At 42.0% G+C, this 24,312-nt stretch overlaps 1 protein-coding gene across 1 annotated transcript in view; it reads left to right on the forward strand.

Moving 5' to 3' along the window:
* Positions 1–24,312, forward strand: part of FGGY (FGGY carbohydrate kinase domain containing) — a 134,069-nt gene that overhangs the window by 78,159 nt on the left and 31,598 nt on the right. Inside the window, exons 9-14 of the mRNA XM_081915827.1 lie at positions 3,807–3,914; positions 5,089–5,150; positions 9,477–9,624; positions 11,285–11,359; positions 19,217–19,337; positions 23,174–23,268. Of these exons, the coding sequence (XP_081771953.1) occupies positions 3,807–3,914; positions 5,089–5,150; positions 9,477–9,624; positions 11,285–11,359; positions 19,217–19,337; positions 23,174–23,268 (609 nt within the window). The remainder of the gene's footprint in view (positions 1–3,806; positions 3,915–5,088; positions 5,151–9,476; positions 9,625–11,284; positions 11,360–19,216; positions 19,338–23,173; positions 23,269–24,312) is intronic.

Raw genomic sequence — 24,312 nt, forward strand, 5'->3', positions numbered from 1 at the left:
TATCTGATGTACTTTTGATCCTCAAGAGTTTAACACTGATTTTCAGTAGGGCACACCGAGGTTGAACCGAGGACTGTACCTCACCCAGATGATTTACTCATAACAAACCTTGCCTTCTGGCACTTGTATCACAGCTGAATACTGTTAAACTGGATTCATCATTTCATTTGTTTCTGACTGCTCTATAATGTTTACATATCTTGCATATTAGTTTAAATCTTGCAGGGAGTACTGACTGAGGTTAAATCCTCCCACACAGAGTTCTTTTTCATTTCTTCATCTTGCTAGAAAGCGTTGAACTTTTATAAGAGTTTAAATACTCTGAACCAAAAAGAGAGAGAAATCCTTGGGATAATTCAGTGGTTGAAAAGGGTTTGCATACAACCTCAGTGGCAACAATGCTTTTCTCCATTTAACGGATAGAAATCTTCCTGCTAAAACAGTTGATGCTAATTGGTGATCAGATAATCCAAGGGTGCCTATGAGTGACTCATTATGAAACAATATTGTACTGTTCTTGTGGTTGTAATTGCAATGGCTGTGATTCAGCAATTCTTAATATGTGTGTGTGTTCTTCCAAGGTGGCAGTAGAGGACCTTTGACCATTTGGCCCATTTCAGCCAAGTCATGCCCAGCTGACCTGCACCTGATGTCATATTATGTCAAGTACAGAGCCGATCAAGCCGTGACTCAGGCAAAAGGGGATTTGTAAATGCCAGTGATTAGCTGATTGCCTGGATTTTGTGGGTTGTACCTTTGCTCTCACAGCTTGATTTTAAACTGTTCAGACAAAACTGGTGTCATTGTGACACAATGGGTCACCTAACATCAAATTTGGCTGCTGGGGGTAATGATCTGGCCTACTGGTGAAATCCAGTTCCCCAGAGTTTCTCAGCTATCTTCAAACATAAGATGACTGGTAGATACATATACTTGGCCTGGAATCTTTCACTTCATAAAAGATAGTGGATCACGCCAAATGTCTTTAACACTTTCTTGTTGAAGCAATGGTTGCTATTTCTTATTACCAAGATCCAGCATAGAACTTGGTTTTGCCTTAAGACCTTATGAGTTTCTCTACCACTGACCAACAGAGACGAAATGGCAGCACAAGGAACTAGCTGTAGGGTTTCTCAATCATCATGCTCTTTCTTGTGAACCAGTGATAACTAGGATTATGCTAGTGGTGTGGGAGTACAGTCCTGCATGGGAGAGAATCTTGTTGTTGGAAATAACGTAGTCCCTGCGAGAAGTGCATTAGCCATAATCTTGCCACCACCAATCTCTGCCACTGCATTGTGGAATAGTAGTAAAAGGTTAACTCTTTACTCATTAATGGGTGGGGGAAGGGAAAAGAAAAATAGAAATGGTAAAGTTTGTGTTTTTCTGCCCTCCCCAGTTTCCGCCTTCCTCATCTGGGGATTGCAAGTTTGGTCATATGTAATGTTAACTTAAAAGCATGTAAGACATATTAATTATCTGACTCTTGAGTCAGAAGTTACTACTGACCCACTCCTACTAGCACAATAATCAGATAATGATCCAGTGCTGTTTCATAAAAGTGTCCTCTGTTTGAGCCTGTTAACATGCTTCCTTGTCAGTGGAATTGAAGCAACTCCTAGGCTGCTACTTCACGTATTTACTATTTAATTCCCTAACTTGCACAAATGGTTAACCTCAGATTAGACAGACATTGGCTCTTTATAATAGACAACCAGACTGCAGCTGGTACATGGCTGGGGTTGAATATTTATTGAATCACTTTTCATGTTTGTTTAAAATAGTGGCAAGAAAGAAACCAGGAGCCAATTACTCAGACTTCATATCACCACCTGTTAAAGACCTTATCCCTTGTTTTTTAATTGAAGAGGTGGATGAGGGAAATCTTGCTATCTGCCCCCCACCCAATCCCAAAATACACTCTTTCCTAGAGATTGTCAAATCTCTTGGAACCATTGGTAGTCTTAATTTTACTGGTAGAGAGATTTAAATTTGAATTACTTCTACTTGGATATTTATGTGCTTTTTACTTGCTAAGCTACAAATACCCCGAAATGCCCTCAAAGTACACTCTAGATGTCAGGAGCAGGCAGAGGTAAGGCTGATTGAGTTTGTTAGGCTGAGTAGCAAATTGCATTTTTGTCTTACTGTAAAATATTAGCAATTTAAAGACCTAGATCTAATGTAATTTCAGCCTTTATTCTGCTGCTTTCTGGGATTCTCCTTCTCAGGTAACGGTGAACATGAATAAAGTGTGCAAATACAGTGGTACCTCAGGTTACATACGCTTCAGGTTACATATGCTTCAAGTTATAGACTCCGCTAACCCAAAAATAGTGTTTCAGGTTAAGAACTTTGCTTCAGGATGAGAACAGAAATTGTGCTCTGGCAGCGCGGCAGCAGCAGGAGGCCCCATTAGCTAAAGTGGTGCTTCAGATTAAGAACAGTTTCAGGTTAAGTACGGACCTCCAGAACGAATTAAGTACTTAACCTGAGGTAGGCCACAAAATATTGTACAAATAATATTGTAATATCAGTTATTCTTTAAGGACATGCATTTATCTCTTTCTGACTGGGCAGATCTTCAGTGAAAGTGATCACATATTGTGGGAAAGGGAAATCTGGGATGAGTGGGTGTATCTGAAACTCTGGAGAGATTTATTGGAAAGAGCAAATGGCCCTCAGCCAGATCCCAGAACCTCCTTTTATCCCTGTAGATGTTCTGGGAGAAGGACAAAATGATCCCTAGTGAAGAATAAAATGTCCACACCCATTGTCTGTGCCCAAAGATGTATTGATGTGCAAATCTTAATTGCGCCACACATTTGTTGATAGTTTTTTGGAATGCATACAAATGGTATTTCAGTTGTAAGATGATATGAACATCTAAGTGTGTAACTAGAGCCAAGCTAGGGAGACGGAAATATCCTGTCCTGGCAAATTCTTGTGGGTATCCTCTAAAATACCAAGCCTGGCTGGAGATATTCAAAACCTGATGGTTTCCCAGAAGTACCAGTTAGTCTTTTAATTGGACTTTCCCTTTGAGTGCTGGCAGAGGCACAAGGTAGCTTTGGGAACAGTGCAATAATAATTTATGGAATGTGGTTAAATAATGGAGTAGGACACATAATATTTAGACCTTCCTGAAACTGCTCAGAAAACACATTTTAGATTCATATTTACAGCCACTGTCCCTAAGCATAACTGGAAGGAGGGTTTCATTTTTTTTTAATAATAATTTAAAAATCCAGTTTCAGGAAAGGTATTACCTTTTGAAATAATTGCAGGAACTCTTTCTGTTCCGTTTTCAAAGTTAAGTAAGTAGAAAGTCAATGTTTCATAGACAGCTTCTGACATTGGTGCCAATTTTAACAAAATATGGGGGGAACTGGGCTAGCTTTAGTAGTGAGTCAGTATCTTTACCCCTCTAACTTCATGCCCAGTTTATTATTTATTTGCTGCTGCCACAGAAGTTGTCCAGTTAAGTTTATTTCCTCAGATGCTTTTTTCCACATGTTTTGCCATCATGTTTTCTTCCCTGTTCATGTTGATCATGCTGCTTCATGGTAACTGCCACCACGAGGAGCCAATTACATAGGTAGATAGTGTTTAACACAGGCATAGGCAAACTCGGCCCTCCAGATGTTTTGGGACTACAGCTCCCATGATCCCTAGCTAACAGGATCAGTGGCCAGGGATGGTGGGAATTGCAGTCCCAAAAGGAGGGCTTTTGCCTATGCCTGGTTTAACATGAACATGATGTGTGTGAAACTTTTAAGTATCTGGATTTTAATTTCCCTCTTCAGATAAGCAAGTCCCCTGTGTTTGTCCCTGGAGTTTGGGGGCCCTATGACTCAGCTATGGTGCCGGGATTCTGGCTAAACGAGGGAGGCCAGAGTGCTACAGGAAAGCTGGTGAGTTTGGCTTTCTCTTCACAGTAAAGAGTCTGAGTTAAAAAAGAATCGCCGCTAAGCTCCAAATGTGTTGGGAGCTAGTGGGATCATATGAACTGCAATGGGAATCCCAGTAATTCTGATAAAGCTACAAGCTAGCTGGAGCTAGTTGTGATAAGGGAACATGTCCGTTCAAGTCTTATAATCATCCAATCACCTAGAACTGATGCATAACTGGTAATTATAGAAGTTATAATGTTGGTTCCTCATAAGCCATGGGAAGCTTTGTCCATGTTATCATGGTATGTCCTTCTGATTCTCAACAGAAGAAAGATTGAGGCAAAATAGCCTCTTCTCCCTACATCAGGAGATAAAGGAGCCAGAACAAATATTTCTATAGTTATTAACTTTTTTAAAACCTGAGACATAAACTATTTAAAATAAAAGCATGAAAGTGCCCATGGTCCACAGTTCCACCCATCCTATTCTAATCATTTTTTTGCTCGGACTGTTCTGTTGGTAATGAATGTGCGCTAGGCTTTCTTACCAGGAGAGTTGCTGAGGTCAAAGGGTATGCATTAAAAATGGGTCATTTTAGATGGGGATGGGGGGCAGTTATATGTTAGTTTAATTACCTGGCTGCTTACCTTGTGCTTAGTGGAACTGAGTGGGGCAGAATTTCCAGCACTTTTAATTTGGAGAGCTGTGGTGGTTGTTGTTGCTTTTGTGTGTGTGTGTCAATTGGCACACACATTTATGTTTGATAGTAAGGGAGTGTGTCCTGGAATGCGAAGCAAAGCTAGCCCGTTCTCAGGCATAGCGTCTCATTTCTCCAGCAGTAGGTGTGCAAGTCCCTGCTTGCGCTGTATATGCTGCTGTAGCTTGAACTGGCGCATGGGATGAAGCAAGCCAGAAGTTAATTTCTGTGCACATCTTTTGAATGCATAGTTGCGTGAAAACCATGAAACACGTCTCTGTGATCCATGTAACTGGCTGCTAGCATTGTAACTGCACACAACTCGGCAATACACACAGTATTTAGTTTTCCTTTAAGTTCACTAGAAAACCGGATTAAATACAGTTAAATTAGATTTATTTTATTTTTTTAAAAAGTCAAGACACATGAAACTCTTACCATATATCATGGACTGATATGAACACTCATCTCTGACTTACTTTTCTTTTCCCCCCAAAGATAGAGCATGTCGTCCAAGGACACGCTGCGTTCCCAGAGCTACAGACAAAATCTGCAGCCAGGTCACCATCCTTATTTCTTCATCATTTTACAGTCTGTCTTAGAAACAGCAGTTTGGCAGCCTTCCAGAAACTAGTTCAGCTGGAATGTTCCAGCTTAGCTGGGATGTGGGTTGGGCTGCTTCTCACCATATTAAGTTGTTTCCCTTTCCAAGCTGGCTTTTCAACCTTCCCATTCTGGAATACAATTGTTCTTGTTTTGAACACCTGAGGACTTATTCACGTGGGCATTTCTGACGTGCTGACGTCACCAGAACTTGACTTTTTCCAGCCATTTTGTCCTTGTGAAATACCCTTACGAATGTTTGGGCAGTCTAGGTTTCGAGTGTTTCTCTGGAGCTGTTTACCTGGACACGAATTTTGCCTTTGCAAAATGGCTTCACTTATCAAATTGCCACCGTAGAAATCATTTCTATAGTCAGCTTTCCATCTGAGCTTTTACAAACGTAATAATAGAGGTAATGTAAGAATAAATGGTTGAAACTCTGGTCCTCTGAACATTCACCTTTAGGCTACAGTTCTTTTGTCCTAATGCCAAATAGTCTGCCTGGCCTTTTTGCTTTGCACATCAAAGACTTCTCTAAGTCAAGATCGGGTTTCCATGTAGGACAGCATATGCACCAAACCTTAGGCAGCCTCAGGCTAGCAGAATTTCACGTTTCAAATGTGAAGGTGTTAAATTCTAGGGGTGAGGTATAACTTGAGCTACCTTGCTATTGGCATTTTGCTCTAGACATGAGTAGATGTCTAGAAAAAAAGAAAGAAACAAAGGCATTACATATGTTCATCCTGTGAGGTTGTTAAGTGTAAGAGAAGAAAAAGCGACAGTGCAGCCATCTTAATACTGCCAGCCTATTACACTGTGGTTTACATGCTGGAAATGATTGTGGTTCTCATCCTTCTATTAATCAGTGGCCAGTCAATCATTTTGCCACGTGTCTAATTCATTTATTACTTAGAATTATATCCTTCCCTTCATCGCTTTCATGAGCCCAGAGCAGGCAACAACCATTTTAAAGCTGTAATATAATTAAACAACTTTACAATAAAACATTATATGGCTCTCTTCAGAACCATGTAACGTAATGGTGTGTAGGGTTCAGTCATATAAAGGCTGTGAATAGTCAGGCCAAGTCATAGACCTTGTTCCCTGCCCAGTTATTTCTGTGGACAGCCATGCCCAGAGATAAATTCAGGGGTTGGAATTCTTGCCTTGTGTTTCAAATGTAAGATCCTCTCAAGACATGTATTCCAAGACAGGAAATATGAATCTCCGTGATATCTCTATTTCTTAGCATAGTGAAAATACGACATCGAGAAGAAGTTCTTGCACTGCCAGCAAATGCATTTGAGATGCTGCACTTAGTTCTGTCCAAAGATGCTGGACAGAAGTTTGTTGGTAAAGAGACTTATAGCACTTACTGTCACAGGCATGTGCCCAATTGCAGTTCTATAATGCTTTCCAGATGACTATTCTTTAAGGAAGTGAGTTTAAAGTTGCAAACGTAGCAAACAAGTCACATAAAATTACCATCCTTTCTCTCTCTATATTACTTTGAACATCAAGTAGCTGTGTTGAATGGAAAGAAGCCATGAGTCATGGGTCCTGAGTAGCTAAGTTTGAACATTACATCTACGGTAGATCATGTTATACCCACCTGTTAAGGCACCTATGACCACTTTTGCAAAGTTGAGTCAGACATCTTTGCTGGGGTGCACAGAGGAAATTTTAGTCAGGCTTGGAATTTCCTAATTTATCCGAGTCAGAAAGTGAAAAGCAATGGAGAATCATACTCTAGTAAATGATGGGGAAAGTGGCATTGTTTTGTTGCTGTTGCTGTTGCTGTTGTTGTTCTTATTGCAATGGTGCCTTCAATGATGGTCAGGGGTGCTGCGGGCAACACTGGCCTCTGTCCCCCTTTCCTTCCCTCCCTCCTCTGATTCCTTCTCAAGTCTCTGCCTCCCAAAGGCTTGCATAGCTGTTTGTTGCAGCATCTCTGGTTACAAGCTGCCCAGGCGAATGGTGCCTCTGGGGCTGGCCAAGGAGTGCTTCACAGGTCCCTGTGGGGCAGTGTGAGGAGACACTTCTTTTGGGGGCAGAGGGGGCAGCTCAGAGACCAGGGGCGACAGCCGTGGCTGCCCAGAGGACTCCCAAGGAGAGGGGAAAAGAGAGGAGGCTGAGGGAACACTCCACAAGGGAGGGTGTTCAAAAAGGGGTGAGGGGCTGCCGGCTCTGCAGGCAAGGGATCACATAACTGGGCTCCTGAGCCCCACAGGGGTACCGCGGAAAGAATGTAGTTGGTTAAGGGAGCCGTGGACCCAAAAAGATTGAAAACCTCTGTCCTAGTGCATAAAGGAGTTAATGTGTTAAGAATTTGAGCAGTCTGTAGTTCAAAACTTGCTGCTGTTATGAACTAAGACAGGAGATGATCACCCACCAACAACTCCCATTCTACAATATAAGCATAGAAATGATGTGCATATATCATAGCTGCAATAACAGAAGATTTGAGGTTCATGCTCTAGCATCTGCAGAGTGTATTTGTTTTTGAAAGGGTATTCAATAGCTTTGAGATGCTGAAGAGGATTTGCCATTTGGATTAGAGAGTAATAGTCTGCATCAGCTGGGTGCCCTCCAGATGTTTTGGACTACAGTTAGCTCAATCTGCAACATGCTCACTGTGGCTGATGTGATTGTAGTTCAATACCACCAGGTTGGGGAAGGCTGGTCAGCATGGCTTAGTGTAAGGTCATTTTATATTTTCATACCTATGTGAAGCTTTTCAAAGTAAACAGCCTACAGTGCTATATAAATCTTACATAGCTGTTGTGGTTTGGGGAAGTGGCCTCCTACAAACTGAAGTTTTGTTTTTCCTTATATTTCCTAAACAATTTAAACTCAAAACTATCTAGTGACTTAAGATTAAGGCTATGATATTGCCTTGAGACAAGATATTCCCACCAGGTTTCCCCTATTCCTCCATCTCAATGGAAGCGCGCTGTTTCTCAGCTGAGTCTTCTATCCTTTGCACACTTACTCTGGGGAAAGTCCTCTTCTCCCTTCTGTTTGCCATCTTCCTTGTTGAAGGGCTAATGGGCATAAAGATACAAATGGAAACAAAATAAGGCTACTAAGGAATTGTAGTAACTTACAAAACTATTGCTGTGTTTTCCTCCACAAGTCACATAAAACAACCTTTAAAGTATGTGAATAATGATATGAATTACTTATTTTAATGCTTTCCAAGTGCACTTCATTTTGAATGATATCCTCAGATAGCAAACACATGGTAAGCCCTAATTGAAACAATGTGCAGCTGAATGCTTAAATGCAGAATATAAATATACAGCTGCAAGGAGGTCATAAGTCAGAGTAGTAAACACATGCCAAATTCCCTCAGGGAGCTCATTAGTGCATGACTGAATATACATGCAGAGGCTAAATGAATATCACTATTTGGACCTCCAAAACTGAGACAATGACTAATCAATTGTAATTAGAGGAAGATGCTCTCCTGTTGACCATTCTTTCTGAAAATGAAGTCTTCTCTGTACTCCCTGGAAGGCAAAACTAACAGTAGAATTTTAAAAATCCATCCCTGATGTTTGTAAAAGCCTATTCCCAAGGTTTTTTCCTAGAGCTTTATAAAGTGTGGTAATAGTAGCATAGTTTTACTGGCATGTCAGTGCATGCAATCGAAGGCTAGATTGCAATTCCCATGGATTTCAGTAGGATTTGGCTTGCTTTCACTTTCTTTGGATTTCACCCTCTGGGTACATTCCAGAGAAAACTAAGCACACTTTTAAGTTCCACTGATATGAATGGAAATTAAACAGGATTCTCTGAGGATTCTCTGGATTGTACCCAAGGCTTCCGTTGCTGAGCATGCTGTGTTTGCACTGTGCTTGCAAAATTCCATTAATATTCATGAGAAATTCCCATGATTTATTTCACGTGCAAACGTTCTGTGTTTAAATCCCATGCATGCAGCTAGCTCTCTGGTGATTTCACGAGATGTGGCAATTCTCAAGCTTGCCATGTAGGTGTAGCCGGAGAAGGGCTTAACCTCTTCTTAAGTGTTGCTATGATGAGATCCCAGTTCCACTTTTGATTCTTACCCATGCTGCTCAACAGTGCATACCTGAAAAGTAATATATTGATATCATCTTGTCCTTCTCTTCACCTCCCTCTCCATATTTTAATTTGGCTTTGTAGGCCTTTTGATAATTTGTGTGTATATCTGTTTTAGGAGTACAGATCATGCAATATGTTCGAGGAATAACCTCTCTCCCACACCCCTTTTTCTTTTCTACTTGTTTTTCTTGCAGTGCTCAAAGTATATATACATACTTGAATGGTCACCTGGATCTGATTAAGAAATCTTTGCCTGTGGGTTTCCTCACTGTTGATTTACATGTTTGGCCAGATTTCCATGGCAACAGATCTCCCCTTGCAGATATTACACTAAAGGGCATGGTAAGAAACAGCCTGCCTTTGAAAACGGGTCAGAACAGAACAATGGGATAAAATGAGAGCTTGAAATGAGCATTTGTATTTTGAACATTACCATCCTTCTTTAATAGAAATCCCACTGAGTTTAGGGATTTTCCTTTCATTTGTTGCTGTTGAAATTGGAACTTTTTTGAGGATGCAAAAGTTCAGGATACTTCCCATATCATATGACTGAAACGTAAGGAGGTATGTTTTGACACATTTTAAATTTCTAATCACATTAGTTTTGAGCTTTGCACAGCTTCATACGTTTCTGTAGGACTGGCCAAGCAGCTGAAGTATAGAAAAGCAGCAAATTTCAGATGAGAAGGCACATTAACTGTTAGCAGAGAAAACAAAAAGAGTGCTATCCCATCTGAAAGGCTACTTTCCCATACTGTCCACTTCCTGCATCCTTATTTTGACCCATGAGCCATTAGGCCTGCACAAGTAATACCTTCTCTGCCAAAGCAGTTTGCTTTCTTCCAGAGAAAGCAATTAAATGTTAAATCCACATTTAACATTAACAAGTGTAAACTCTTGTGCATTGTTTTTTTTTTGGGGGGGGGGGTTCTTTCCCCAGTAGCCAATTTCGGGACGCCCAGGGAAGGAAGGAAGAAAACCCCATTGCACAAGTAATAATATAATAATTTATTATAATAATTTGTTATTTATACCCTGCCCATCTGGCTGGGTTTCCTCAGCCACTCTGGGCGGCTCCCAACAGAATATTACAAACACAATAAAACATCAGTCATTAAAAACTTCCCTAAACAGGGCTGCCTTCAGGTGTCTTCTAAAAGTCAGATAGTTGTTTACTTCTTTGTCATCTGATGGGCGGGCGTTCCACAGTGTGGGTGCCACTACCGAGAAGGCCCTCAGCCTGGTTCCCTGTAATCTCACTTCTCACAGTGAGGGAACAGCCAGAAGGCCCTCGAAGCTGGACCTCAGTGTCCGGGCTGAACAATGGGGGTGGAGATGATCCTTCATGTATACTGGGCTGAGTCCATTTAGGGCTTTAAAGGTCAGCACCAACACTTTGAATTTGCTCGGAAACGTACTGGGAGCCAATGTAGGTCTTTCAGGACTGGTGTTATATGGTCTTGGCGGCCACTCCCAGTCACCAGCCTAGCTGCCGCATTCTGGATTCCACTTGCTGGTGTTCCTTAGGTGAATCCCACCTATAAAAGTATAATGTGACAATTAGAAGTAGCAGAATAAGGCAGGCTTGCACAACTCCCATCAGTCTCGGTCCGGGGCTGTTGAGTATTATAGTCCCAAACATCTGGAGAGGCACCAAGATGGAGTCACAGTAAAATGAACAGCTCTCTGTTTGTGAACCTATATACTGATTTCATTGGAAAGTATGTTGGATGGAGGGGATGGGGATGAGAATAATGTTTAAAAATGCAATTGACCAGGAAAATATCACCAGATTGATTTGTGTTATTGCTCATTAAACTGGCGACTATCTAAGTATGCAGTAGCCCATCTCAGGAGAGGGGGGGAAAGTGCTATCCTATGACTGTTTGGGTGCAACTTGCAGCAACAAGCCTAGGACTCACTTTAGAACTTTGTTTAGCGAGAGAATTGGGAAGTACTGAATTCTCACATCAGGAAGTTTTTCTCCTCATTTTCTCTGCAGGTGGTTGGACTGACATTATCTCAAGGCCTGGATGATCTTGCTCTTATCTACTTGGCCACAATTCAGGCTATTGCAGTAAGTCACTGAAAACTGGCACTTTTACAATGCTTCCCTTCGTTATTCTCTTTAAAGAACTTAAACCAATGTTACTTCATCCCGTTTTCAACTGCAAAACTGGTTTGGAATTATGAATTATGAATTTATTTACCAAGCAGACCCGCCCGATAAAAAAAGTAAATTTCCCAAGAAATTTCCTCTCAAAGTAAGTTCCCCCAGGATTTTGGAAATTTCATTCTTTTGTTCATATTAAAGATTGCTCGCCCAAAAAATAAAAAAATTAATCCTTATTTCCCTAAGTTTGCAAAGTTGTCTCTCCTCTGAAGTTGTTGCAAGAAAGAGTTCAACCAGGAAATTTCTGTTTACTGAGAAATGTTGAGAAAAATATCAGTTTAGTTATGCTGGAGACCAAAGTAATTAATTAATTAATTAATTAATTTTTTGTACCTTTCCTTCATCTGTAGATCTCAAGGTGGTTCACAACATAAAAATACAAGATAAAAAACACAAAGTACATAATAAAACACACACACACACACAAAAATAACTCCTCTGCCTCATGACTGGTCTACATGGGCTATTGGTTTTACTTTTTTTTTTAGTTACATTCTTTAGGGGCAACCTCCAGAAGGCAGACTACTTCATCTCAGGACAATAATGTAAAATATAAGAAACTGAATTTCACTCACTTTTGAGGCGCGAGATACTGTTACTTCAGTCCCTAAAGGTAAAAGGTAAAGGTACCCCCGCCCGTCAGGGCCAGTCGTGACCGACTCTAGGGTTGCGCGCTCATCTCGCTCAAGAGGCCGGGGGCCAGCGCTGTCCGGAGACACTTCCGGGTCACGTGGCCAGCGTGACGAAGCTGCATCTGGCGAGCCAGCACCAGCGCCGCACACGGAAACGCCGTTTACCTTCCCGCTAGAAAGCGGTCCCTATTTATCTACTTGCACTTTAACGTGCTTTCGAACTGCTAGGTGGGCAGGAGCTGGGACCGAACGACGGGAGCTCACCCTGCCGCGGGGATTCGAACCGCCAACCTTTTGATCAGCAAGTCCTAGGCTCTGTGGTTTAACCCACCGCGCCACTTCAGTCCCTACTGACAGCAATAATTAAGAGGCCACCACACTTTCCCATTCAACAAACATGGGAAGAGATAAGAAGCACACTCTTAATTATTAGGAATTAATTAGACTTTCATCTTACTTTTCCACAAGGGATGGAATGACAGCTAGTAGGTCTTCCTGACAGCTGAGCCTTGTTGGCTTCCGATGGGTTGCTAGTCTTTGTTGCTATGTTTAATTTCTAGTATATTTTTGAGAATTAAAATAGCATTCTTTTCTGCCCTTCTTAAATACTGACGGTGTAAGTGGAGTACATTTGTCCACCTCTCTGTTTCTGTCTGAACTGTTCCCTGTGAACTATTAGTACTATTATGTTGTTTGTCGTCAACTGTATAACTGAATTCTGTTCAATTGAAATGCAAATCTTCAGCCATTACAAATGCGAGATAAGGCATGCTATGGAACGGAAATTCTTTAGCTTCCTGCTGTCCAAGTCAGCCATGTTTTTGTGTCACCTTGGACGATACCAGTTGTTGTTGTTGTTCGCTGATGGGGGAGGGGCACACAGAAAGGTGTACAGGCAATACAGATTAGTTTTCGCTTTTCCTCACATCATGGCACTCCATGAAGCCCAGCAGTGAGGGCAGATTCTGTGAATTCCACTTGTTTTAACAGTTCTCTTGACAAAAACAGGATTACTCCGACTGAACCTGGAATACATTACTGTTCGCCCTATTATTGCTCCTCTTTGGTGAGCGTAATGGCAGTGCACTTGGTACTTTACCATCTCTTTTAAATTTAAATAAGAAATGCAAGTGCTTTCTTGGAAAATGAGAACTACTGATAATGTCTCATGAAAGAGGTTGCAGGCAACAACTTTCCAATGCCAAACAAGCACCGTGGCATTATTCTATGCTAATGAGGTGGAAGCTTTCTCAGTTGGATATCCTGGGAAAACCATCTATTATTCTCCAAGTGCTTCATTGCACATGGCTGCACTGTGCTTTGAAATTAAGCCTCTACTGGTCCCCTTTTCCTGTATCCCACTTTAGTGATTATTAAAATATATAATATATAAAATTAAAGGTGATGTCTTCTTAGATTTTTCTTCACAGATGGTTCTTTTCTCTGTGTACAGTGGTACCTCGGGTTACATACGCTTCAGGTTACATACGCTTCAGGTTACAGACTCCGCTAACCCAGAAATAGTACCTCAGGTTAAGAACTTTGCTTCAGGATGAGAACAGAAATCGTGCAGCGGTGACGCAGCGGCAGCAGGAGGCCCCATTAGCTAAAGTGGTGCTTCAGGTTAAGAACAGTTTCAGGTTAAGAACAGACCTCCAGAACGAATTAAGTTCTTAACCCAAGGTACCACTGTATTAGCAGTGTAAATTAAGGCAACAGAAAACCCAACTAATGAGAGGCTGTAATTTTCTCTAATTCTCAGAACGTGCAAATTTCCACGTATTTTTTTATTTTTTAAAAAACGTGTGTTTTTTTAGTAGATAGTTCTATCGGCACTAAATACAGACACATTGAATTACATCAATTTACGGTTGGTATTTGTGTTAGTCAAAGCTGCATGTTGCTTGCTACGCTTAAACATGAGTTTAACTTTAAAATCTAGCAAAAAAAATTGTAACTTTTGCCACTTATTGCTGACCTTCTGTTTTCTTTCAGTGAGAGACATTGCAAAAAAAGGAGAAATTTGCATTTGATGTCTCACAGTTTGCATATTCCTATGCCTATGTCAAATAAACTTAGTTCAGCATTGAAATGGCTTCATTTCTAAGGGAAACCATTTCTCCCCCAGATAATTGTAAGAATAGTTTTTAGAGCGTCTTCTTGTAGAACATTAAATTGTTTTAAATTGTTTTTAATGTTACATTTTAAATTGTTCAAGCTCCATACAGTACAGAAATACAGTCCCCAGGGGGAGAAAAAAGTCAATGAGCTTTCAATCAAAGTTCAGTTCTACCCATAAGATTGCCTACAATTTGCAATTCATGGCTACAGCATAATTAGCACCTCCTGTGCAAACACCTGATTTACAATCCACATGGTGCGCTGAACTCTCAGTTCTGTTTTTACAAACCCAGAAACCATAATCCCTGCCCTTGCTGACCTGAAGTTTTTATACATTGGCACTGGAGAACGTTTGGCCTGCAGGCCTAATTAGGCCTGGGATGGGCCCACGAGACCGTTCCCCACAAACCAAAGCCACCTGTGCCACACTTGATGCCCTATGTGATATCTGGCGAGCGGCAAGTACTGGCACAGCTACAAACAAAGGACACATACAAACCATATGGAGTATAATTCCAATTGTTCATTTGGAAGTGGGGTTCCCTGTCAGTTCCGCTCAGGGAGTCCCAATGGTGCAGGGAGCTGGCTTTCAAGGAGACTCCCTATAAAACAGTGGATCAGCTGATTGGCTGTTACAGCAAACTGGATTGATGGCAAATTGGATTGGTGCTGGGCACTTGCCTTCACAGGGGCTCGCTGTACTGTCAGTCAGCTGATCCAAGGTTACAGGGATCCCCTTTTAACTTTTTCTGCCCACTTCTCAAAAGTTGACCTGCGGAGAGGAGGGGAATTACAGATCTGGCCTACTGGCCAAATCCAGTTTCCATCCCTGCCTTATTTTGTTTTGAGGCAGACTTGCCAGACCCATAGTGGTAGTTTTGACTTCTTGCTTCCCAAACTTTCCATTTCCCAGCTCAGCCCATAAGCTAACAAATGTTTCTGTCAGCAGTAGAGACACAAATGATATGGCCCACAAATGTCTTTTGACACAGCCCCCTCCTTGCCTGAGAAGGAATCACAGGTTACCCAATCCATAGCACCATTCAGCTGTGGTCAAATGCCATGGACACAGAAGAAGGGCAAAAATCTGGTCGGATGAGAAGGTTGTACTGCTTATAGTTCTCTGGATACAGGAGAGATTTGCACATCAGTTTTGGAAAGATGCCATTTTCATTTGGCTCTCTGAGGTGATTGCCAGTGGGGCTGCCACCTCAGTGCCACCCAATGGAGGGGGGAAATGGATGCTCTGAAGTTTTTCAAGGTAGTCATCATTAAACATGACATGATTTGTTTGATCTTCAGTGGAACAATTCATAGTTTGTAGTTTGCTAAACAAACACTGGCTGAGCCCAGAAGTAGGGAATCATGCAGGCTTGAGGATCATTTTGATCTGGTGTGCCAGATCCAAAAGTGGTCATCCCATCATGGACCTGCCTACCTGTCAACCACCTGAAAGCTAGGAAAACAGAGGGGCTTGCAGTTGGTGCCGAATTTAAACAATGCTCTGTGCAATACCTGTTCTAAGAGACGAAGCAGGAGTGTGTGCTAAGCCATGTCCAGTGGTACCTCGGGTTACAGACGCGTCAGGTTACAGATTCCGCCAACCCAGAAATAGTACCTCGGGTTAAGAACTTTGCTTCAGGATGAGAACAGAAATCGCGTTGGCGGCGTGGCAGGCCCCATTAGCTAAAGTGGTGCTTCAGGTTAAGAACAGTTTCAGGTTAAGAATGCACCTCCGGAAAGAATTCAGTTCTTAACCCGAGGTACCACTGTAGTTCGAATGGTCCTTTGGCAGCAGGGATTGCATTTGGTGCTGTTTAAATTTGCTTTGAATGTAAGCCTTGCTGGCATTGGCTGCACTGGGGGGTTCCAATCCCAAGCTCATAATTGGAATCAATTCTAGTAGGGTTTGTATTCAGTGCTAAATTTAAAATCATTGCTGGAGACAAGCTCCACTGGTTTTGGCAGGGAATGGCCCCATTTGGGAACTCCTGTCGGCTCCCAAGTGGTCTGGCCTGGACTTAAAGCAGCACAGCTTGCATTTGGTGCCAAATTTAAACTGTGCCAATTGGAAACCATGTTTGCAAAGAGATGATTGAAGAACAGTCACAATGCTTTCAGTTGCTGCTTCGTACCTACGGCTTTACCTGACATCAGGTGCCTGGGAGGTAGATGCCGCTGGTGAAAAATGTCTTTGCAAGTCAAAGGAGGAACATGGCATGGCAGGCATGGCTTTGGTGTGACATGTATATGTGGTCATTTTTGTCTATGTTGACATTCAGGGGTATACTCTAGACGTTAATAAATGTGGGTTGTGGAGATAGGAAAAGGATATTATTGAGGTGATCATGAGAAACTTTCTGTTAAGGGCAATTATACTTGTATTCTCAAGGCAAGATTAAAAAAATATATTAAAAAGCTTATTCTTTCCATAATCGAAATTGTGGCCCTCTGGCTTAAAGCACTCATCTTAAGTGTCAGTAAAGATGTTATGGATTTCATTAGCTGAGCTTATAGTTGCTACAGTTTGCCAAAACTACCTATCTTAAACCAAAATACCCTTGAAACACAATCCTGCCATAATAAACAGCTGAAGCTTAACTTGCTTTCCCCTTCTTAAATAACCAGTCTGGGTCTGAAGAAACATTTTATGCCGATTGTAAAGCTTCCCGTAAACTTTGGCCACGCTTCAAAAGAGGTTCGGCATAAAAGCTGAGGGAATTCCTTACTGTTTGGGTCTGGCAAGGGGTAGATTTAGCAGAAGTTTTGCTTTTGACGCTTTGGCTTTCTTCAATCCTAAATGTTGAGTTGAAACTCAGAAATTAAAGTAGCAGAGTAACACCAGTGTTCATGCAACAACTGTGTTTGTCAAATAACACCGATAGTTGACATGAGAAACTCATGCATTCCTGGTTCATTTATACAGCAGTGGATGTCTCCGGACAACTGACCAAATATTAAGTGTTGCTACCAATGAAGTTGTGCCGTACATGCAAAGACTTGCCCTTGTGCAACAGAACTTCCCTCCCTCTCCTCTTTCTCCACCCTCCCATATGCTCTGGACGGTTGAGGGGAACCCCCAGAACAGATTTGTGGTATCTACGTGAAAGGGACAATTTTCTTGGATACAGTACTATTTTATTTTATTTTGTTCTATTCTTAAATGAATTCTGGAAGAAGAAAAAACAGAATTTGGTTGGCATCGCCACTATATCTTGAAATGTAATTTCCCTGATTTTTACACGTGGGATGTCACAGTAACACTTTTTATTCGCTTAGTTGACCCCTCCATGGCTTAATTTGCCTTATATCTAGATCCATAGACTCCTGTTATGAAAAAGAAGGCAGCATGGGCTTTTGTTGAATACTTGCGTATTTTCAGTACTGTTTGTCTGATCTTGAATTTTGTGAGCCTTAGATGTATATTAAATGTCACAAAAACGATGGTGAGCAAGTGCCAAGGTGATTCTCTGCAGTTCTATTTCTGTGAACAGCAAGTGGATGTTCTTTGTTAAAAGAGTAGAAAAATACCAAAGCCAGTGACATATGATCTATCAGTAGAGCGGGCTTCCAAGCAGAGATTGCCCCAGCAACTCACAGTTCCATGTGTGGTTATGGCTCTGATCAAAAGGTTCCTAAAAGGCAGAAGACTGTTTGCCTGCTATTGTGCTTCTGGTGCTTTCAGTAGTTCCCTGCTTGGATGGGGGCACTCAGTGAAATCAATCTTCCCTGTACTATCAATTATTTCTTCAATGGGTAACTTGCATGTCTCTGGATCAGACTGAAAATCACCTGTCTACCCCCCCCCCAAAAAAAAAACCACTGCCCAACTTCTATCTTGAATGGTACACATATATAAAGTCCCAGGAAACTCATGAACAAGGCATATAAGTAATGGACATACCCTTCTTGTTTGTCCCCAGCACCTAGTTTTCAGTGGCATTTTGGCTTTGAATATGGAGGTTCTGTTTAGCTATCAGGAATAAGAGAAGTGGGTAGAAACCTCCCTGAATTTCCTTTTTGAAATACAGTGGTATCTTGCGTTACAGATGCTTCAGGTTACAGACTTCGGTAACGCAGAAATAGTACCTCGGGTTAAGAACTTTGCTTCAGGATGAGAACAGAAATCGCACGGCGGCAGTGGGAGGCCCCATTAGCTAAAGTGGTACCTCAGGTTAAGAACAGTTTCAGGTTAAGAACGCACCTCCGGAAAGAATTCAGTTCTTAACCCGAGGTACCACTGTAGCTGTTTCTACGTGTGCCATCACCATCACGAGCTATGGGGATCAATAATTGTTTGCCACATAAAGAATCTCGTGTATGTGTTTGTCCCAAGCCTGATGCCAGTCATGGGAGAAGTACTGCATGTGGTTGTTCCATTGTGAATTTCACCATGAAAGATTAGGGCATATGACGTTTAATCTGAAAAAACCAGGAAGCTCACTAATACAGAGTCACTGGAACTCTGTTCTCATTGGCTGCTTTCAGAACATGATAAAGCATTTACCATGATGTGCACAAGTCTATGTGAACCTCTGGTCTGAATGCTGCACTCTCCCAACACCATAATAAGGTGGAGTTCAGAGGTGTTCATTTCCATTATTGATTAACCACAGTTTATTGTATCAGTCAGCAGGAAAAAAATGGGGTTATGAAGCTAGCTTGCTTCAGTAAACAATAGATAAAATGTAACCATGGTTTAGGTTTGCGCTGTAGCACTAAACTGTGCTTAATTGAAATCAGATGCAAAAGCATTTGATCACATCCCGGCATGTGAACCAGAGGAGGAAAGGGAAGAGTGTGAGTCAAAGGCTCACCTGAGCTCATTCTTGTCACAATAAAGTATGGTTAATCACAACATCTGACTGTAGCCATTATCTTTTCTAGGTGTTTTCCATGTTTTTCTACCCTTCTTCAATGCTAATAGCCAACAACCCAACTCTTTAAGTAGCTTTTTTCTTGTAACCTCTTTTCTTAATTGTTTCTTTATTTTCTCTTCACACTCAAGCTGGGAACAAGGCATATTGTGGAAACAATGCAAGCTGCAGGGCACAATGTCAACACTCTGTTCATGTGTGGTGGGCTGAGCAAGAACCCTCTCTTTGTGCAGATGCATGCAGACATCACTGGTAAGTTTTGAGGATATGGTTAAGGAACAGGATCTACTACCTTGTCGTTGTTAAGGGGGAAGAGAACACACAGGCCCACAGCACGGGTGGGGAACTCTGTTCTGTACAAAGGCTGCATTCTCCTCAGGGCAGCCTTCCCGGGGCCACATGCCACTGGTAGGCAGGGCCAGAGCTAAAGTGGGTGGAGCAATGAAAGCAAATTTTATCTGTCTACAGCACCTTAGTTTATATACAGACGCCCACAGCCATCTCTGTCCAGACAAGCAAGAGACACTGTCAGAGTTTCTGGACACCTTCCAGCTAGGCAAAAACATTTGGGGGGCAAGGAGGGCCAATGGTGGGTATGGTCTTTGCAGGGTGGATGCGGCCTGAAAATTAAAACGAGCAGAAAAAGAAGGTTAGATGACTGTAACACATTATATGTGGGGCAGCCTCATGGTTCAGAAACTTCAGCAGGTGCAGAATTTAGCAGCCAGGATGCCCACCAGTACAAGATGGTTTGAACACATCACGCCAATCCTGGCCCAACTGCACTGGCTGCCAGTTAGTTTCCTGGCCTGATTCAAAGTGCTGGTTTTGATCTATAAAGCCTTAAACGGCTCAGGAACGCAATACCTCAAGGGCTGCCTCTCTCCATATGAACCGACCCGGACCATGAGATGATTTTCTGAGGTCCTTCTTTGTGTGCCTCTTCTATGAGAAGTCTGGAGGGTGGTAACGCAAGAACGGGCCTTTTCTACTGTGGTTCCCAGTTTGTGGAAAAGTCTCCCCAGGGAGGCTTGCCTGGTGGCTTTGTTAAATATCTTTAGGGCGGCACTGGGCAAAAACATTCCTTTTCTCCCAGGCCTTTGACTAATTAAGCAATCTCTAGCTTTTTAAACTTGGGGGTGTATTGTTTTTTATTATGGTGTGTATTTTTGTGTTTTTCTATTGTAAACCGCTCTGTAATCTTCGCATGAAGGGCAGAATAGAAATTAATAACAACAACAACAACAACAACAACAATAATAATAATAATAATAGAGCTTGGTGAGCCACATTTGGCCACCTGACCTGATGTTCTTCAGTCCCGGCTTTTAGTATGATCAGCTGTGAAGGTTTTATAAATAAAATGCTGTAGTCCTATTAATAACTTTATAAACCATTGTCCATCTGTGCCTCATTAGAATAATTTACACAGAAAATATTTAGTCAGTATGAAAATATTTAGTCCAACCCGTCAGAATGTTCTCCAACATAACCCCACATTGATATGAATAGGTGTTGCCAAGGAGCAGTGGTTGTGTGTAAGAGATGTTTCTGGAGGTTCTGAAAAGGAGAACCAGAATTATCAAGGGCTTGAGCAACTGCTCTATGAAGGAAGGTTGCAACATTTAGAACCTTTTAGTTTAAAGAAAAGGTGAGTGAGGGGGAACATTCAGAAAGTGGGTCATGAAAAGTACTTCACAGAGCACATTGATAAACTCACTCCCACAGGAATCAGTGATGACCATCAACCTAGCTAATTAGAGCAGGCTTCCTCAACCTCGGCCCTCCAGATGTTTTGGGACTACAACTCCCATGATCCCTAGCTAGCAGGACCAGTGGTCAGGGATGATGGGAATTGTAGTCTCAAAACATCTGGTGGGCCGAGGTTGAGGAAGCCTGGATTAGACCAATTCATGGAGAATAAGGTTTATGGACAGTTACTAGCCATGATGGCTATGCTGTGACTTCACAATTGAAGGCAGTAATGCTTCTGAATACCAGTTGCTGGAAACCACGGGAGGGGAGACTGCTCTTGTGTTCTTGTCCTGCTTGCAGGTTTCTCACAAGCCTCTGGTTGGCCACTGTAAGAAGAGGATGCTGGATCTGATGGGCCATTGGCATGATCCAGCAAGCTCATATATATAGGTTGAAAATAAATCTGTTAAGTTTCATCAATTGTCAGTTAACACCATTGGTTTGAGTGCGTCTAATCTGCGGCAGTAGGTTTGTAAGGGGGTGCCTTTATTTTACGGCAATGTTAATTGATTTGCAAGTTTTCGGCACTTTTTGAGACTCAAACTTTGCACATTTCAACCAGCAGAAACTGCTTAATAAAATGCAATGTGCCCTACTTTAGGGGATGTATTTTATTGGGCCTGCATGACAAAAAAAACTTATAGGAAGTTAAGTGTTTGTAAGAAGAACATGTCCCAAATTAGGATAAACCCAGCCTTTATCCAGGGCTATCTTTTAAACATCCATTATGCTGTTATCATATGTTTTTAACCTGTGGGAAACATCTTTCCTTTGTTCTACAGCTTTGAGAGAAAAAACAAAACGATGAACCATACAGATTCTTCCCCCCCCCTCTCCTCCCCCATTGCCCCCTTCTTAAGAAGAGCCAATGTGGTTTAGATCAAGTTTAAATCTTGGATTCTAGCTATTTAGCAGGGAGATTTGCATCACTTGAACATCAAACCAGACTTCCTACCTTGATGCAGGAAGAAAGATGGAAATCAGCATTATGTAATTACATTTCACAAAAGCAGAAAAGGTGAACCAAATGACACAAGGTCTTGACCTAGGCTGGATGTACGCAACAGACTATTGCCACAGTGGTGCTTTCTATTAGTCAAACAAGATTTTATCAAGTCCACACCTTTCCTTATCTAATTCAAATAGCCTTGGAATTGAGAGCTGCTTTCTGATGTCTAAAATTAAAGCTCTATTAATAGATAATTCTGATTAAATTTTAAACCAAGGTTCTTTGACTGTATCTAATGGCCATGTACAATGGAGGACAAAGAGGCCTTTCTGCGGCCTTGGAATTTTTCCTGTTTGTAGGAACTGTGACTGACGGGGGATGTCAGAGTTCATCTGACTAGAATGCTCCGGGTTCTCTTGCCCTCATTAAAATCTATCCGATAAAATAGTTAACATTCCTGTATCAATCCCCTATTCTTCCAGGAAAATTCTGAATATATTACTGTTAAATGTAAGCTCCCATTAGCCAATTATGCAGGCTACCAATAGATAATTTCATAGACCACTTAAAAGCCTCAGATTCATATTGTTCAGATGGTAAGATGAATGCATTCATTGTGAAGGCACTTGCAGAGTAGCAACACAAGCAGCCAAGTTTCAAAGTACATTTCAAACGTGCCAGCTGTAAACTCAATTCTTAATTTAGCTCTCTGATAAGTTTAAACAAGTTTCTGTGTCAAAACATTTTTGCCACCGAGAACCTCCATATTTCATCCTCCCATTTTTCTACACACTGGCATGGTGCATAGTTAAAACCCGAAAGGACACTTATGTCTCTACAACCACAGAAAATGCCCCCAAGTACCTTATAAAGGTAAAGGACCCCTGACCATTAGGTCCAGTCGTGGCTGACTCTGGGTTGCGGTGCTCATCTCTCTTTATTTGCCAAGGGAGCCGGCGTACAGCTTCCGGGTCATGTGGCCAGCATGACTAAGCCGCTTCTGGCAAAAAAGAGCAGCGCATGGAAACGCTGCTTTACCTTCCCGCCGGAGTGGTGCCTATTTATCTACTTGCACTTTGATGTGCTTTCGAACTGCTAGGTTGGCAGGAGCAGGGTCCCAGCAACGGGAGCTCACCCTGTCGCAGGGATTCAAACTGCCGACCTTCTGATCGGCAAGTCCTAGGCTCTGTGGTTTAGACCACAGTGCCACCCGCGTCCCAAGTACCTTATAGATCTACCCAAGTCCCAGTGCAATCACACAGGCGACCGTGTCAACAGATGGTATACAGATAATAATCCTCCAGCTGGTTTTTTTTTGCTTTTAATCGTCTTCACGCCGCCCCCACTTTGAGCATTCTAACAGATGTGTGTTGTTTTTGTCTAGGCATGACTGTTGTCCTGGCCCACGAGGTGGAGTCTGTTTTGACGGGCGCTGCTATTCTCGGAGCCTGTGCTTCTAAAGATTTTGCTTCTCTGCAGGTATGTAATCAGAGGAAGTCTGGATGTGAAAGCTTAAACTCTGCACTTTTCTGCTTGGCCTTGCCTACATTATAATTTAGACTGGGTGGGGAGGAATTGTAGGCTCTGTTCCTCACAAAGCCCAACGCTTTCATCCATAGGTCTATTAACCAGCTTGGCCTGGTTAGGTTAAATAAGGAGATGGGTCTCAAACAATTACATTAGTTTACTACAACTGGGACCTGCAGCAAACTGTCACGGTCTGGAATGCTCCTGTTCAGGACACCAGCCAGCCTATCATGCCCTTTCCATTTCTACTCGATTCCACTCGTCCTCCTCCAAAGGGAAACAGCATAACAGGATGGTAATGGGTGAATTAAGATGGAATTGGCCCTTTTTGCTGTAAAATTGGTGAGTCTGGCCCCAGGGTATTTGCCCACCCACTCGCTTGAATTTCACACTGCTCTAAAAAAAATGGTTACAGTAAAGTATGCTATCTAATTAGGCAGATTTCTATATGTGGATATAAAACCCAGGCTTTAACTAGAACATTAAAACTCCACCGTTGGGTAATTTTGCCGAGGAAGAACTACCTTGGACATCTGGTCTCCATATGGCTGCTTTTCAAAGACTTTGGGAAACCTTCTTTTTCTTATCTCTTGCCACCATATCTGTGCCACAAGCAATGTTGTAGCAAAGGGGAATGAAAACGATGTGTCTCTTCACTGATGCACACCCACACGTGCAAAACGCCCGGGGAGGGTGGGGGGATCAAAATCTCTCCTTCCTTAATCTCCAGATTATCTCTTAGTTTCCGGAGAAGAGAAGAAAATCCTTCCTGAGCAAATGTTTGGCCGTATATTATTCTTTTCATTTCTCCAAGCCTTCCCTTCATGGTAATGCCTTCTCATTCATTTTCTAGAAATGCAATAAAACAGACAGATTGTGACCTGCATAGCACAAAGCAGGTGTCTTGTTGCTCAATAGAAATACTTGACACACCCTGGAAGCTGAACACTTTATTCCACGCAGCATGTCAAGGATTGGCAGTTATGTTTTATATAA

Source organism: Podarcis melisellensis (assembly GCF_964234715.1).
Source record: "Podarcis melisellensis genome assembly, chromosome: 6".
Classification (NCBI taxonomy): Eukaryota; Metazoa; Chordata; class Lepidosauria; order Squamata; family Lacertidae; genus Podarcis; species Podarcis melisellensis.